At 42.1% G+C, this 18,197-nt stretch overlaps 1 protein-coding gene across 4 annotated transcripts in view; it reads left to right on the forward strand.

The window, feature by feature from the left end:
• Positions 1-18,197, forward strand: part of cunh4orf33 (chromosome unknown C4orf33 homolog) — a 42,370-nt gene that overhangs the window by 7,059 nt on the left and 17,114 nt on the right. For 3 of the 4 annotated variants that reach the window (XM_087980049.1, XM_043674198.2, XM_087980051.1), the window contains one exon: positions 11,270-11,470. In XM_087980049.1, the coding sequence (XP_087836175.1) occupies positions 11,290-11,470 (181 nt within the window). In that variant the 5' untranslated portion in view covers positions 11,270-11,289. Of the gene's footprint in view, positions 1-9,507; positions 9,616-11,269; positions 11,471-18,197 lie in introns of all 4 variants that reach the window. The other variant, XM_087980052.1, reaches the window with a different exon arrangement.

Genomic DNA, 18,197 nt, shown 5'->3' on the forward strand with positions numbered 1-18,197 from the left:
TTGCTTTATCCCATGCGTATGCTCCCTATAATGTTTCCCAGGTCAACACTGCGGAAGCTTATGGGGTGGTTTGGTTTCTTTGTCTGACATCGTGGACGGCCCCTCATCAAACTTACTAAATTGCAGTTGCCTCAAGGAGGGGGAGGAGTTGATTTCCCAGACATCAGGAGGTATCAGTTGAGTTCCCGGCTGTCCTTTGTCTGTGATTGGGTAGGTAACGATCCAAACTCAATTGAGGCCTCCCAGGCAAAGTGCCCTCTTATTAACCTGATGTTCATGGATAAGATGAGGACAGTTATGGACCACTGCCGGAACCACGTTGTTATTAGTACAGTCAAGGCATGAAGGGCGATGCATCAGAGTGAGGGCTATTTATCCACTTACATATACAGTTGGCATGCCAGGGTTCTGACCAGGAATGATGGACTCAGGGTTCAAACTATGGGCAGCGAGAGGAGTTTCTAGTTTGGAAGACTTGTTTGAGGGGGAGGTTATGATGTCTTTTGAGCAACTGAGCCGCAAATACGGGTTGCCCAGCAGAGATCTTTTCCGTTTTTTTCAGGTTAGGGATTTCATCCAGAAGAAGACTACTCTTCTCACTAAGCCGTATAAGCCCGACACAGAGAGGATGTTGCTATACTCCACAAGCACCCTTTCGGTTAGTGCCCTATATCGCCTGCTGGGTGGCAGGGCCTGGCAGGATATTAACTGGTTATGTGAGGTCTGGGAGCAAGAGCTGGGAGTGGAGATCTCTTCTGAAACATGGGAGAACATATGGGAGAATACTCGAAAGATCTCAATCTGTAATAGGACATGTGCTACGCAGTTAAAAGTTCTGCACAGGGCTCATCTGGCACTACACGGTCTGGCGAAGTTTAAAAAAGGAACATCTTCAGTGTGCCCCAAATGTAAAATAAGTGTAGGTACTCTTACCCATTGCTTCTGGACATGCCACAGGCTCCGTGTTTATTGGAGCACTGTGGCGGGAGAGATGGGAGGGTATTGAGGACTGAAGTCAAAGTAGATCCGATATCTCCCCTCTTAGGTCTACCAAATTTATCATCTTTAGACGGCATGGGAAGAAAATATTTAATATTCTTGCATACTATGCATGGAGGAATATTCTGATGAACTGGGTGTCTGAGAACCCGCCGGGCTTGCTGGGGTGGCAGAGATTGATTATGGAGCACATTCCCTTGGACTTTTTCACAAACACAGTGCACCACAAAACAGACCATTTTTATAAGACATGGCAGCCCTATTTGAGTTAGTTGGATATAGATTTGTCAGTTATCTTAACTAGGGTATTTGTTTTACCAGGATGGTTAGATTTGTCAAGCCCTGGGCCCTGGAGGGGGTCTCCTGAGTTAACATGGGTATATATACAATGCTCCTGTTCATTTGTTTGGGAGCTTTGCACCGAGCATAGCTGTTCTGTATTTTGTGGGGTTTTTTGGGTTTTTTTTTTGCTTTTCTTTCTTTTTGTTTTGTGTTGCTTTGCACAGTATTAGGGTTTGCTTTGTATTATAGGGTAGGTTGGTAGTTAGTAGACAGTAGTTGTATTGTAATTTGTGTTTTTTTCTTTTTATTATACTAATATTTGCTATTGATTGTATTTTTCAATAATTTTATATGTTGGTAAAGTTAAAAAAATTTGCTAATAAATATATTTACAAAAAAAACTCTGATTTCTCTTCACAAATGTTGCCAGATCTCTTGAGCTTTTCCAGGAATTTCTGGTTTGTTTTTGATTTACAGCATCCACGGTTCTTTCAGTTTTCTTTCTCTTTTTCTTTGTTGGGTTCACCCTTCATTGTTGAAAGTAACCATGATATGAAGTAAAATTCATAGAATTGCACAAAGGGATCCCACAATCCCTTGAGGGGAAATCTTGATCCTGATGTGCAAATGCCAAACCTGGCTAAAAACTCCATGGTAAACCCATCCAAGGGATGGACAGCTGGCCTGTTGTCATTGATGGTCATTTGGTGTAAAATAGGCTGGAGTCAGGGATGTGATGGATACTCCCCACTTGCCTGGATGAATACAGCTCTAACAACATTCAAGAAGCTTGATATCTAGGACAAAGCAGCTGCTTGTTTGGCACCACGTACAGAACCATTCACTCCTTCCACCTACGACACAGAAACACCAATGTATATCGTATACAAGATGTACTGCAGAAATTCTCCAAGGCTCCTTAGACAGCACTTTCCAAATCCATTACCACTACCATCTAGAAGGACAAGGGCAGCAGATACATGGGAACATGATCATCAACTGCACGTTCCCTCCAAGCCACTCACCATCCTAATTTGGAAATATATGCTCATTCCTTTAATGTCACTGGTTCGAAATATTGGAATCACCTAGCTAATAGCATTGTGGATGTGTCCACAACGAATGGACTGAAGTGGTTCAAGAAGGCTGCTCACCACCCCCGCCTTCTCAAGAATATCTATGAATGGGTAATAAATGCTGGCCTGGACATCAAGGCCCACAGCTTGTGAACAATTTTTTAAAAAACTCAACGTGGAAGATAAATCCAAAGCCCCCTTAGTGATCAGAAAGCATCCTTAGTGGTGATTGCTGAGGATACTAACTTGGCACAGCTAGAAGCAGGCAAATGTGGACTGAGAATTAGAAAACCTTACAGGTCATACAAGTGAACCATGAATTTAACTGGTAGCTTTCGGTTTTTCTATGCTACTGCTCCTGTTTTACGTGGGCTCCCTACCCTTAACTAGTGACTCTGTTTTGCAAAAGTGGGGAAGGGAATGGGGAAGAGGGATCGCTGATTAAGTGAGTGGGAGGAAGCAGTGTTGAATAGGGGTATGTGTGAGTGGGATGGAAACAGTATCGAAGAGGGGGATGCATGCGTTGGGTCAGGGTTTAGGAAGGGGGTGTCTGAGTTACCGAATGTGTGGTGGGGTTTTAGAAGATTGGCTGCTAAGTCAGTGAATGGGAGAGAATGGGAGAAAGTGTATGTTTCTGGCTATGTGGGGTCGAGAGGGTCTGATTACAATACATCTGTGAGGATGGGGTAGAGGGACTCCACTGAGTCTTTTGTCACCGGGGAATATGGAGAGTTTGGCTGAAACCTACATCAGTATGTAAAATAAAATTAATACAAAATTCTTTAAGCATACAGATTCTCATTTATATTATGTATTATTTATTAATATGAAAGTTTTAGTGCTTAGTGTAATTATTGTTACAGTACCACATTACTGTACTTTTGTTTTTACTGGTATCTGAGATGATGTTCGATAATGTTTGGGGGAGTATTGATCTCCAGACATATCACTGCACCACTGATAGATGTAACTAATCCCATGGGTTCACATATAGATTGTTATTACAGATTTTATATTTGAGATGTGGTAACACAGAGTTTTCAATGCATTTCAAATTGGAATACAATGATTCAATTTTGAATTTTTACATTTTTTTCATTAACCCTCCTTTATACTCAAATGCCAGAATAAAAAATTCTCACATCCACTACTTATAACTGTTTGAATGTGATTGCTAAATTGAGGATTGTCTATTGCTGTAGATCTATCCATAATAGAAACTTGGTTGAGATTGTCAAAACATATCAATGTAAATTAATATCTCTCAATATTTCAAAACATTTACTTCAAATTGTTGAAATATCAAAACAAGACTTAAGGTTTCTTTCTCAATAGTAGAGCATTTACTTTGTCATGCATTAAATGTTATAGAGAAGTAACTAACTAGACACTTTATAACACTATGAACCTCTAAGAAACACAGAGACATAGAAAATGGAGCAGGAGTAGGCCATTCACCCCTTCAAGTATGACCTGTCATTCAATATGTTCATGGCTGATCGACCAACTCAGTACCTTGCTCCCACTTTGTTCCCATACTCATTGATTCCTTTAGCCCATAGAACCATCTCCTTGAAAACATTCAATGCTTTTGCCTCAACCACTTTGTGAAGCATTGAATTCTTCGAGGAGAAAGTGAGGTCTGCAGATGCTGGAGATCAAAGTTGAAACTTTATTGCTGGATCAGCACAGCAGGTCAGGCAGCATCCAGGGAACAGGAGATTCGACGTTTCGGGCACAGGACCTTCTTTAGGAAGCATTGAATTCCTCAGACTTGCCACTCTCTGGTTGAAGAAATGTCTCCACATCTCAGTTGGAAATGGCCTACCCTCTATCCTTAGAATGATACCTTGGGTTCTGGATTCCCTGCTCATCGGGAATGTTTTTCCTCCATTTACTCTGTCTAGTCCTTCTACAATTTTGTAGGCTTTTAGGTGGACAGGGAGGTTAAGAAGGCATTTAGTACCTTTGCCTTAATTGCTCAGCCCACTGAGTATAGGAGTTTGGACGTCATGATGGGATTGTACAGATTGTTGGTGAGGACACTTTTGGAGTACTGTGTACAGTTCTGGTCACCTTACTATAGGAAGGTTACTATTAAATTGGAGAGGGTGCAGAAAAGATTTGCCAGGATGTTGCTGGGACTGGAGGGTTTGAATTATAAGGAGAGGCTGGGACCTTTTTCACTGTAGCGTAGGAGGTTGAGGGGTGATCTTACAGAGGTTTATAAAATCATGAGGGGCATAGATAAGGTGAATAGCAAAGGTCTTTTCCTGAGGGTGGGGAGTTCAAAGCCAGGGGGCATATTTTTAAGGTGAGAGAAAGATTTAAAAGGAACCTGAAGGGCAACCTTTTCATGCAGAGAGTGATTCATGTGTGGAATAAATTTTCAGAGAAAGTGATGGATGCAGCTACAGTTACAACATTTAAAAGAAATTTGGATAGGTACATGAATAGGAAAGGTTTAGATGGATGTGGGCTGAATGCAGACAAGTGGAACCAGTTTAGCTTGTGGAAACTTGATTGGCATCAAGTAGTTTTTTCGAAGGGTCTGTTTCCTTGCTGTATTACTCTATGACTGTGTGACTCGATATGGCTGGAGGAGAAGGGATTAAATTAGCTGAGATTCATGCTAAGGTCCAATTCTAGTTCATATTCTAGCTCATGTCTTACAACTCCTTATTGTTTGCCAGCATTATGACCAATTAAAAGTCATTTAGACAGATAAAAGGAGAACAATAGCTTCAAATGAATGATGAATTCTTAAAGTGAACAATTGGAAAGATGATATGCAACACTGACTGTTATATAGTCATCAAAAGTCCAACAGCAGACGTTATTTCCAACTTTACACAAATATCTGTCATTTCCACTTTAGCTATTCAAATGACATGCCACTCATCCTCCTTGTTCACTGTGCTTCACTTTCTTGTCCCTTGAACCATGAAAGAGCTTGCTTGAACTTCATTTGTCTCCAGTAACTGCTGGTACTTGTCCATTACAATAGTTGTCATTTTTCTTGTCTTGCATCCAGAGTGGATTTTGTTCACTGTTGCAATATAATGCTAAACATTTCACATAATAGTCATATTGCCACCTATTTTTGAATGCTGTTTTTGTTTCTGCCGTTAGAAGGTATTTTAATGATGTTTCAGGAATAAAGAATCTAAAATTAAAACTTTTAAAAGCAAAATTGTTGATTCCTATTTTGCAAAATCACTGCGTTTATTGGAATTTTTCCAAAACGACCAACTATTTTTCATAGATGGCAATGCACATGATTTATAACAGTAATCCCTTGTATTTCTACAGTCCAACATAATAAAAATATCTCAAGTTATGGAATCTGGATTGCAGAATTTACTTTCTTATTTTTCGTTCTCTGCTGTCTCTTAGCCTCATCATTAAGACATTGTCATTCAAAGTATGATGCAGTGTGACAAACAAATCATTGCCATTCTGTGTGATAGACAATAAGCTCGTCCTAAATTGTGACTCTATCCAACCTCCGAGGACCCCTTCTTCTGCCTCCAACAGACTCTGTCCACTTGGACACCCCGTGCTAGTCTGTTACCTGCCCTTGACTTCAAGTTCACCTGGACCATCTTGAATTCCTCCCTCCCCTTCTTGGACCTCTCTGTCTCCATTTCCGGCAACCGACTCAGAACGGGCATCTACTTCAAACCCACTGACTCCCACAGCTACCTGGACTACAGCTTGTCCTTGCCCCCTCCTGTAAAAACGCTATCCCTTACACCCAATTCCTCCGCCTCTGCCATATCTGCTCCCGGGAGGAGCAATTCTACTCCAGAACATCCCAGATGGCCTACTTCAAGGATCGCAATTTCCCCTCCCACGTGGTCAACATTGCTCTGCACCTCACTTTCTCTACTTCTCGTACTTCCGCCCTTAAAGCCCACCCCTCCAACCGCAACAAGGATAGAACCCGCCCACCCCACCAACCTCTGGATACTGTGCATCATCCTCCATCATTTCTGCCACCTATAGTCAGATCTCACCATAGAGACATATTTCCCTCCCATCCCTTTCAGCATTCTGCAGAGATCATTCCATCCATGATTCCCTTGTTAGGTCCATGCCCCACCATCAACCCACCCTCCACTCCTGGCACCTTCCCTTCCCACACCTCTCCCCCTCACTTCCATCCAAGGCCTTAAAGAATCCTTCCACATCCAGCAGAGATTTTCCTGCATATTCAAAGACCTCATCTACTGTGTCCATTGCTCTCGATGTGGTATCCTTTACACTGGGCAGACAGGACGCTTACTTCTGGAATGCTTCAGAGAACATCTCTGGGGGACACACACCAAAGAACCCCACTGCCCTGTGGCCAACCATTTCAACTCCCTCTCTCGCTCTGCCAAGGGCATGCAAGTCCTGGGCCTCCTCCAACGCCAAATCCGAGCTACCCAATGCCTGGACGAAGAGTGCCTCATCTTCCACCTTGGGACCCTCCAACCACTCGGTATCAATGTCAATTCACCAGTTTCCTCATCTCCCCTCTCTCCACCTCGTCACAGATCCAACCCTCCAACTTGGCACCACCCTCTTGAACTTTCCTACCTGTCCATCTTCCTTCCTACCTATCCACTCCACCCTCTGCTCCAACCTATCATCATCAGCGCACACCTGCATCCACCTATCACCTTCCCCACTACCTTCCACCCTACCCACCATCCCCACCCTCTTATTTGTCTCTTAGCGCGCACACACACACACACTCTCCTGATGAAGATCTTATCCCCAAAATGTTGACTGTCCTGGTCCTCCAATGCTGCCTGACCTGCTGTGCTTTTCAACTTGTCCTAAATGCTGCCAGGCTTTCAATAAGAGTTTTAGAGTGCCCTTGAAGACTAAACAAAAAAAAGTATGGATGCCGAAATCAGAAACAAAATACAAAAATTGCTGGAAAAACTCAGCAAGACTCTGGAGAGAGTTGGCTGCCAACATATAGAGTGCTTAACATATTCCAGAGTTCCCTCTTCAACACTTATGATAGATTGAGCACTTGGCTGACTGGGAACTGAAGAGAGAGACTGATCTGGAAATCCGGTGAAGAGTGGTACCACCGCAGTCATCACATGGTCGTCAGGTCAGCTTTGGCTCAGAGGCCATTGAAGTTAAAGAATTTTTCATTGTTTTTTTTTGGTATTTACACCAGAAGACAATTGATATTTGAGCTGAGTAGTTATGGTCAGGTAATTGTAAATAACCTTGCTCAATCCAAGTCTGTATTTTGAAAAAATCTTTTTCAGTTCTTCATGAAGCAGTTCTAGGACAGCTAAATCTTTGGAGTGCAAATCAGAAAGCCTTACAATTTACTCACATTATTTAAATACTAACAAGGTACTTACTCGGACAAGTTCTTGCATTTAATACACTTTGACAATGTGTGAGTAAGCTCAGCTGTTTCTACCAAAATAAATGGAGCAGTTTAAATGTTGATACTGACGACTTTGAAATTGTTGTTAATACAATTTGCTTTTGAACAAAAGAGAATAGGCCCTTCAGCCTGCCAAGCCTGTGCCAATCATCATGCCCTAACTAAACCGAAAACAAACCTTCTGCCCTGATTCGGTCCGTTTTTGTCTATTCCCTCCCTATTCATGTAACTATCCAGATACCTCTTAAATGTCGCCAACGTGCTTGCTTCCACCACCTCGACTGGTAGTGTGTTCCAGGCTCCTACCACTCTGTCTGCATGAAAAACTTCCCTTGTATAGCTCCCTTAAAACTCCCCCTCTCACCTTGAACCTGTGCCCCCTTGCAATTGAAACTTCAACTGTGGGAAAAAGCCTCTGAATATCCACCCAATCAATGCCTCTCATAATTTTGTAGACCTCTATCCGGTCTCCTCTCAGCTGCCGTCTTTCCAGTGAAAACAATCCTAGTCCTTTTAACATTTCTTCATAACCAATGCCTTCAAAACCAGGCAACATTCTGGTGAACCTTCTGCACTCTCTCCAAAGCTTTCATGGCCTTCTGGTAGTGTGGCGTTCAAAACTGATTAGTCTGATTTTTTAAAAATCAGCTTGTTTTTATAACATACCAATGAAAAAGGTGGAACTTGGCCCACGCATAGGGATCCTTTATGATTATCTCTTTCTGGGTGGCATAAGCTATTGTCCAATTTGAATGTGGATGGTTTGTAGTTATTATTATCTGCTCATTATATAATTTGTTGTTTGTGGTACAGTTTTACGCATTATTTGAAATTCTGTGGAGCACTTTCAGATATTCTGATGATGTGATAAAACACTATATACAGAGGAACCTTGATTATCCGAACAGCACGGGCAGAGAGTATTTTGTTCGGATAATCGAATGCCGGATAACACAGTTTAGTCAAGCATCTGGATCTTGCGATCTTGTTCAGGTAATCCAATGTTCGGATAATCGAAGTTCCTTTGTACATTCAAGTTGTTTCCTTTCTTGTACTTTCTCACGGCTTATTGCAACTTAACTTGAAACAATGGTCAGATTGATCTTCCCTGTTACACTAAGTTTGATGTGGAGGTGCCGGTGTTAGACTGTGATGGATTTTACCTGACGAAGGAGCAGTGCTCAAATAAACCTGTTGGACTATAACCTGGTGTCATGTGACTTCTGATACTAGGTTTGATAGAGATACATGATACAATGGATTCTCCCTAGAGATTCCTAAATGGAAGCAGGGAATATTCTTTGTCTGAAAACAGAGGTCCAAGGATTGCAAGTGATTAGTTATTGTGCCTAAACTAAATATTCAGGGTTATCCTGATGGCACAAGGCAACTTTGGGCCATTAGTCTCATTAGACACTGTCTTCAGACATACATCCTTGGATAGAGGACTGTCATAGCCAGCAAATAAGAGGTGAAGATCTGTTTGTGCATCCCTGGAGGCCTAGCTGACTGGATCAGAAAATTTGTGGAGTATTCTCTAATCCTGTCATGTTTGGAGTAGGTGGGATTTGAATGTGGACCTCCTGGGCCACAGGTCAGAATGCTAACACTGTACCAAAGAGACCTTGGACAGAAAGTTTAAGTTCAGCTCAGAAAATCTTTTGATTAATCCAAGTTAGTTCACTGAAACTTGACCAATCAACCAAATATGCAAACCATCCTTTTTTATATTCTTTTTGAGTACAGAGGAACCTTGATTATCCGAATGGCACGGGCAGAGAGTATTTTGTTCGGATAATCGAATGCCGGATAACACAGTTTAGTCAAGCATCTGGACCTTGCGATCTTGTTCAGGTAATCCAAAATTCAGATAATCGACGTTCGGATAAACAAAATAAACTGATTGACATCACCTTAACAAGGAGTTGGACTGAAGATCAAAAAAAAATCAAAGGAAAGTTATCAAACCAAATGAAAATGTCATTACCTGGGCTGAAAATAACTTCCATCCTTCAGGATCCACTAATTGCAGAAAGCATAGAGCATGCTGGCAGACACCATGTGGTCCCTGTCAAACAACACTTAGGTATTGATGCAAACACGGAAGAGGGACAAGAAACCTTTGATGGCCTACTGCATGGACCTGTTAATGTCAATATTCGTCAGTCCCTCTGAGTCCTTTTTTTATGGGATCCTTTATCTTAAAGAGGATCCATTTAAATTTTCATTCAAAAGAGAGATGTCCTCAAAGTGCAGCAGTGTTTTATTTGGTCTTTGTCCTTAAATCCTGGAGTGTGAGTTGAGCCCACAACCTTCTTACACAAAGGCAAGAATGCTACCAAATCAGACATAAGAGTCCCTTTTTTGAGCAAACATGAAATAAATAAACATATTGATATGTGTTCAGGAGATATCTTTGAATCACCTTATTCAGTGATGTTGTTATGCACCTATTGAGCAAATAGAACTTGAACCTAGCTCAGAGTTAGGAACACGACAATTGCAGCACTAGAGCCCCAGCATGGACTTTGAAACTGATTTGAAGGGGACCCAGGAATAATTCTGGTGCCCTAGCTAGAGATTTTCCAATCAATCTGTTCAGAGGTGTTATTATACACCTCTAGAGCAGATGGGACTTGAACCTGGACTTCCTGGCTCAGAGATAGGGACATTATCATTGTGACACAAGAGCCCTTGCAAGCGCTCAGGAGATATTTTGTGGAGATATTCTCTAATCACTGTCTTGGCACACCTTTGGAGTGGGTGGGATTTGAACCTGGGCCTCCTGGGTTACAGGTCAGAATGCTACCATTGTGCCAAAGAGACCTTGCGTGCACACAGGATATTTAATCAACCTCATCCTTAAAGTTAACAATACAATTAACATAACATTTCTATTCAGATCTTTAACGGTTTGAGCTGAATTCAACATTGAAGATATAATTTACCAGTGAGCTATATATCAGATAGCAGTCACAGTCATATATTCTGTTGACTTGCCAATTATTTATGTCTTCTGTCTGTTTTGTTAATTGATCCTCTGTAATGACCGAATACAATCAGTTATGACCAGTTTTCAGACTCCAGCAGCCCAGCGAGCATTCTTAAGTATGTCCCTCATTTCTGTGGCATTGCTCTCAGTGCATCTCCCAACTCAATAGTATTCATATTTAGAAAAAAACTGAGAGTAACAGTTGTAATTTATATATTATTTCATATACTTGTTTTGTTAAAAAAATTCAAAGAAATATATTTTCTGAAAATCTAATATCCATTTCTCTGATGATTGGCTTTTAAGCTTGATGACTTAATTATTATGTTTTCCCAGTTCTTGATTAAGTCACTAGATGAAGCAGTTGCACAACACTATTCAACACTCATGGGTGTGAATTGGTGGACAAATTATATAGACCACTTATAATAACTTTTGAATTTATTTTGGATAGATATAGTTTTAAAGGTGTAATATGGCAGTAAATCAATAAATGAAATAAAATATTTTTTTCAGCCTATTAAACTGTTGTCCAGATGAAGTTTACAATAACAAAAACATGGGATAGTTCACCAGTGAGTCACCGCGGGATATCACTGTCACTTAAACCTGATGATGAAGGCTTGCTGTTGGAGGTAGAGGGGCCTTTCTTCAATGATCCTTCAGCTCCACCTGGTAAAAGAGGAAAACCTTACAATCAGTTGTGGGATTTTGAAGGTACAGAAAATGCCAATTTTATTAAAATATTCCTTTCAAAAACTTACGTATAAGCCTTGTTGACCATTGCAGTAAATGTTAGTTTACTTCTTTTGTGTCGTACTGCAGATTTTAGTTTTCAAGTTCAATCCCTTCCTTTGCCATCCTCGTGAAGCTTAGATTTATTTTCCAGAAAATAGCCATAGAGCACTTCCCCAAGCCTGTCCCTTGGCTCCCTTCCACAGCTATGAACAGAGGCAGAATTGGGACAAGTACTAAACTTTGTTCCAGACCATGGAAGGCACTGAAAAGTATATCTGAACAATCTCGATAGATTTCTCTTCAATCACCCTTTGTATTCACACTGACATAGTCAGAAACTCATCAAATGTGCCAGCTGAGATCTGGAATTCATTGTAAAAAGAGCAATCACCAGAGAAGAAACATTATTCCTGTGCACTATGACGTATTAGCACAATTATATGAAATAGTACTCACATCATTGGGTACTATATTTTTAACTGTGCTGGGTTTCATTTCTCTGTGCACTTTTATAATCGTTCTTTGCTAACTCCAGTTTAACCGTTTCATGTGTGAGTGGAGTATGATGGAATTTGGCAAAAAGTGCCATGGTTTACATGGAAGCATAAAAACTAGGAGCAGGAGAAGGCTATTTGGCCCTTCAACCCTGCTCCTGCTCCATCTTGGCCAATTCTCCATTCCATATTCCCGCTTTCTCCCTGTGTCCTATGATGCCTTAAAAACCTAAAAATGAATCTATCTCTTTCTTGAATCTAATCAGTGACTTGGCTTCCACGATCTTGGGTGGTAGAGAATTCCATAGGTTTACTACATTTTGAGCAAAGAAGTATTTCTTTACTTCAATCCAAAATGGCCTATCCTGCCATGGCCAAACCAATCACTCTCCAAAAGACAGTCCTGCCATCCCCGGTATCAGTGTAGTGAACCTCTGCTGCACTCCCTCTATGGCAAGTATATCCTTTCTTAGGTAGGGAGACCAAAACTGCATGCAATACACCAGGTCTCATTGAGGGCTTGTATAACTGTAGTAAAGCATCCCTACTTCTGAACTCAAATCCTCTTGCATTGAAGGCCAATGTACCAATTACTTTCCCAATTGTTTGTTGCACCTTCCTGTCTACAGTACTTTCATTGACTGGTATGCAAATACTGGGACACAAAGTGTGTGGATAACCTCGATATAGTTATGCTTGTAATACTCCTCAGGAACACCTCAGATATTGAGGAATGTTCCCCTGGAATGGACATTGGTTGAATCCACTCACAAAAGGATGATTTCCAATCCCCTGTTGAGGCATATTTCCAACCAATAATCTTGTTGTCTGTATCGGGCTTCCCCATTAATAAAACTCTGTCTGTTGTTCGGTGTAACACATGAACAGTTCATGCTCTGTGAAATAAGCTGACAACTAATAATCTCTGTATCACAGAATTTATTATAATATTCCAAAGTCTGTTTAAATGTATTTTCTTTTATAGTTGGATTCATGTTTGTTCAGTAATGTTATCTTTTGAGAACATTAGTACTAACAGGTATAGTTTAGTAAAATCACTCCTATTTTTAGTAAATAAATGTCCTTCCAATGAAACTCAATATTCAAAGGATTTCTTTTGTGTATGGGGCTTGTTCTTGCCACTGGGACCATAAGACCATAAGACATAGGAGCGGAAGTAAGGCCATTCGGCCCATCAAGTCCACTCCGCCATTCAACCATGGCTGATGGGCATTTCAACTCCACTTACCCGCATTCTCCCCGTAGCCCTTAATTCCTTGTGACATCAAGAATTTATCAATTTCTGCCTTGAAGATATTTAGCGTCCCAGCCTCCACTGCACTCTGCGGCAATGAATTCCACAGGTCCACCACTCTCTGGCTGAAGAAATGTCTCTGCATTTCTGTTCTGAATTTACCCCCTCTAATTCTAAGGCTGTGTCCACGGGTCCTAGTCTCCTCGCCTAACGGAAACAATTTCCTAGCGTCCACCCTCTCCAAGCCATGTATTATCTTGTAAGTTTCTATTAGATCTCCCCTTAATCTTCTAAACTCCAATGAATACAATCCCAGGATCCTCAGCTGTTCCTCATATGTTAGATCTACCATTCCAGGGATCATCCGTGTGAATCTCCACTGGACACGCTCCAGTGCCAGTATGTCCTTCCTGAGGTATGGGGACCAAAACTGGACACAGTACTCCAAATGGGGCCTAACTAGAGCTTTATAAAGTCTCAGTAGCACAAAGGTGCTTTTATATTCCAACCCTCTTGAGATAATTGACAACATTGCATTCGCTTTCTTAATCACAGACTCAACCTGCATGTTTACCTTTAGAGAATCCTCAACTAGCACTCCCAGATATCTCTGTACTTTGGCTTTACAAATTTTCTCACCGTTTAGAAAGTAGTCCATGCTTGTATTCTTTTTTCCAAAGTGCAAGATCTTGCATTTGCTCACATTGAATTCCATCAGCCATTTCCCGGACCATTCTTCCAAACTGTCTAGATCCTTCTGCAGCCTCCCCACTTCCTCAGTACTACCTGCCTGTCCACCTAACTTTGTATCATCGGCAAACTTCGCTAGAATGCTCCCAGTCCCTTCATTCAGATATTAATATATAATGTGAACAGCTGTGGCCCCAACACTGAACCCTGCAGGACACCGCTTGTCACCGGCTATCATTCTGAAAAAGAACCTTTTATCCCAACTCTCTGCCTTCTGTCAGACAGCCAATCCTCAATCCATATCAGTAGCTCACCTCGAACACCATAGGCCCTCACCTTGCTCAGCAGCCTCCCGTGTGGCACCTTATCAAAGGCCTTTTGGAAGTCTAGGTAGATCACATCCACTGGGTTTCCCCGGTCTAACCTACTTGTCACCTCTTCAAAGAACTCCAACTGGCATTAGGAACCTGGAAAATATTTTTAAAGAAAATACACCTCTTTGCTTATAATGCCTTGTGATGAGGCAGATTATTGTGCACACAAATGAAACTCTTTTTCTGCATCTGAAATTCTTGGTCATAGCATTTTCTATAATAGGTTTGATGATGTTGCTAATTTTACACTGAATGTGAATTAGCAGATTTCTGCCAGCAAAGTGACAGTCAAAATCAAGGAAACCACAACGTGACATTACAGCAACCAATTACACTGAGATAATTTTCCCTGACTTCGGTCACTAATATTATCTATACAATATTTTAAGATGCAGATGGCATTATCAATATTAGAAGTGCATATTGTAGGGATTAATTTGTACTTATTCTGCAAGCTGCAGGCAAAAATAGCACATATCTTACTGATACTGAACAAAATGGAACTTCATAAATAAAATTTAATATTTATTATTTCGTAAAACCTAATTGAGATGTAAGTGCTGTTTGATCTTCTCCCCAAAGGTTCTCTTGTTCAGACAGTATTCTCTCTAGGGTCATAGAGTCAGAGAGATATACAGTACAGAAACAGATGCTTTGGTCCAACTAGTCCATGCTGGAAAAGTGCAGCAGGTCAGGCAGCATCCAGGGAACAGGAGAATCGACGTTTCGGGCATAAGCCCTTCTTCAGGAATGAGGAAAGTTTGTCCAGCAGGCTAAGATAAAAGGTAGGGAGGAGGGACTTGGGGGAGGGGCGTCGGAAATGTGATAGGTGGAAAGAGGTCAAGGTGAGGGTGATAGGACAGACTGGGGTGGGGGCGGAGAGGTCGGGAAGAAGATTGCAGGTTAGGAAGGCGGTGCTGAATTCGATGGATTTGACTGAGACAAGGTGGGGGGAGGGGAAATGAGGAAACTGGTGAAATCCGAGTTCATCCCTTGTGGTTGGAGGGTTCCTAGGCGGAAGATGAGGCGCTCTTCCTCCAACCGTCGTGTTGTTGTGGTCTGGCGATGGAGGAGTCCAAAGACCTGCATATCCTTGGTGGAGTGGGAGGGGGAATTGAAATGTTGAGCCACAGGGTGGTTGGGTTGGTTGGTCCCGGTGTCCCAGAGGTGTTCTCTGAAACGCTCCACAAGTAGCCGGCCTGTCTCCCCAATATAGAGGAGGCCATATCGGGTGCAGAGGATGCAATAGATGATGTGTGTGGAGGTGCAGGTGAATCTGTGGCGGATATGGAAGTTTCCTTTGGGGCCTTGGAGGGAGGTGAGGGGGGAGGTGTGGGCGCAAGTCTTGCACCTCCTGCGGTTGCAGGGGAAGGTGCCGGGAGTGGAGGTTAGGTTGGTGGGGGGTGTGGATCTGAGTGGTCTCCTCTATATTGGGGAGACAGGCCGGCTACTTGTGGAGCGTTTCAGAGAACACCTCTGGGACACCCGCACCAACCAACCCAACCACCCTGTGGCTCAACATTTCAATTCCCCCTCCCACTCCACCAAGGATATGCAGGTCTTTGGACTCCTCCATCGCCAGACCACAACAACACGACGGTTGGAGGAAGAGCGCCTCATCTTCCGCCTAGGAACCCTCCAACCACAAGGGATGAACTCGGATTTCACCAGTTTCCTCATTTCCCCTCCCCCCACCTTGTCTCAGTCAAATCCATCGAATTCAGCACCGCCTTCCTAACCTGCAATCTTCTTCCCGACCTCTCCGCCCCCACCCCAGTCTGACCTATCACCCTCACCTTGACCTCTTTCCACCTATCACATTTCCGACGCCCCTCCCCCAAGTCCCTCCTCCCTACCTTTTATCTTAGCCTGCTGGACAAACTTTCCTCATTCCTGAAGAAGGGCTTATGCCCAAAACGTCGATTCTCCTGTTCCCTGGATGCTGCCTGACCTGCTGCGCTTTTCCAGCAACACATTTTCAGCTCTGATCTCCAGCATCTGCAGACCTCACTTTCTCCAACTAGTCCATGCTGACCAGATATCTTAAATAAATCTAGTCCTAATTGCCGGCACTTGACCAATATCCCTTCAAACCCTTCCTATTCATCTGCCTATCCTGAGGCTGTTTTAAATGTTGTAATTGTACTAGCCTCCGCCACTTCCTCTGGCAACTCATTGCATACATGCACCACCCACTACATGAAAATGTTACCTCTTAGGTCCCTTTTAAATCTTTCACCTCTCACCTTAAATCAATGTCCTTTAGTTTTGGATTCCCCCCACCCCTGGGAAAAGACCTTGTCTATTTACTCTATCCATGCCTCTCATGATTTTATAAACCTCTATGAGGTCACCCCTCAGCCTCCAACACTCCTGAGAAAATAGTCCCAGCCTATTCAGCCTCTCCCTATAGCTCAAATCCTCCAACCCTGGCAAAATCCTTGTAAATCTTTTCTGAACCCTTTCAAGCTTCACAACGTCCTTCCTATGGCAGGGAGAACAGAATCACACACTATTGGCTGAAAATGCAATTTATTTATTTCATTACCGCATACTTGAGATTTTGCAGATGTTTGTATTTTGCATATTTTTTTTATTCAGATTCTAGGCAGAACCTCCTATTGTGTCTTTTTTGAGATCGTGAGCTATTTCCAAGTCATTGAGTCTGTCAACAACATTTAATTGTGTTTTCACGTGAAATGCTGGCTTATTTTTAAAAAGCAGTGGCAATATTGATTTGCAGAGTATTTATTTGTAGTTGTGTTGGATGTAACAAACAATAGCAGATAGATTTTCTTTCAATGTCACTTGGAAATCCACTCACATAGCCTTTCTATTTGCAATTTTTATTTATAATGGGAAGGACTTTATCTCCCTTGCCTCACAACTGAGCAGAATGATACTAATATCAAAGCAAAAGACAGGCTGATGTGTAGTAACTAGATTGACCAATCTGAAGGAACTACCTTGCGACTGACTAGGTTTGCATTAGCCCAACTTGGTGAGCTTGAGAATGATGCATATTTTATGTATAGTTGGTGAGGTTAGCTCATTGTTTTTACTTAAATGAAGCTCAATCCTGAAAAAAAGATTAAGACTGCCACTGCATCTCTGGCTGGCAATCTGCTGAAATGATGAACAAATTCCTCAGTGTATAAACTAGAAACCAATGAAAATGCAGGAGTCAATGTTAGTCAAGAGATGTGTATACACAAGTGTAATTATCAATCACCATTTTGAAAATTTGGGTCAAAATTAGAAACAAGGCTGGCTAAGTGAAGATTGATTTCACTTAGATCTTACTTGATTTTCTCTTTACCTGAATGCATAAATTCCTTTTTGAGGGTGTAGCTCCACTGATGCTGGACATCCTTAGGTGTTTCACCTGGATGTTTCACCTGAGCATTCAAGTTAATCAAGCACAAGGGCAATCCCAACCAAATAATGCTATTCTCACCTTATATACACATACATGTGTTTAAACCATGGGTCACTTAGTATCAGAATCCTGGTCTATTCTTCCTTCAATAACCCAAAGCCACTGAAGCCATTTTCTTGTTTATTTGTTTGCAGTTGTCTGTTTACTGACTGATTCAGTTTTGGAAAGTAAAGCAAAAACAGAAAATACTGAACATGCTTAACAGTGGGCGGCACGGTGGCAGTGGGCGGCACGGTGGCACAGTGGTTAGCACTGCTGCCTCACAGCGCCAGAGACCCGGGTTCAATTCCCGCCTCAGGCGACTGACTGTGTGGAGTTTGCACATTCTCCCTGTGTCTGCGTGGGTTTCTTCCGGGTGCTCCGGTTTCCTCCCACAGTCCAAAGATGTGCAGGTCAGGTGAATTGGCCATACTAAATTTTTTGCCCGTAGTGTCAGGTAAGGGGTAAATGTAGG

The sequence above is a fragment of the Chiloscyllium plagiosum genome, unplaced genomic scaffold, assembly GCF_037043375.1.
Source record: "Chiloscyllium plagiosum isolate Xiang-an unplaced genomic scaffold, Cpla_swu_hap1 HiC_scaffold_36, whole genome shotgun sequence".
In the NCBI taxonomy this organism is placed as follows: domain Eukaryota; kingdom Metazoa; phylum Chordata; class Chondrichthyes; order Orectolobiformes; family Hemiscylliidae; genus Chiloscyllium; species Chiloscyllium plagiosum.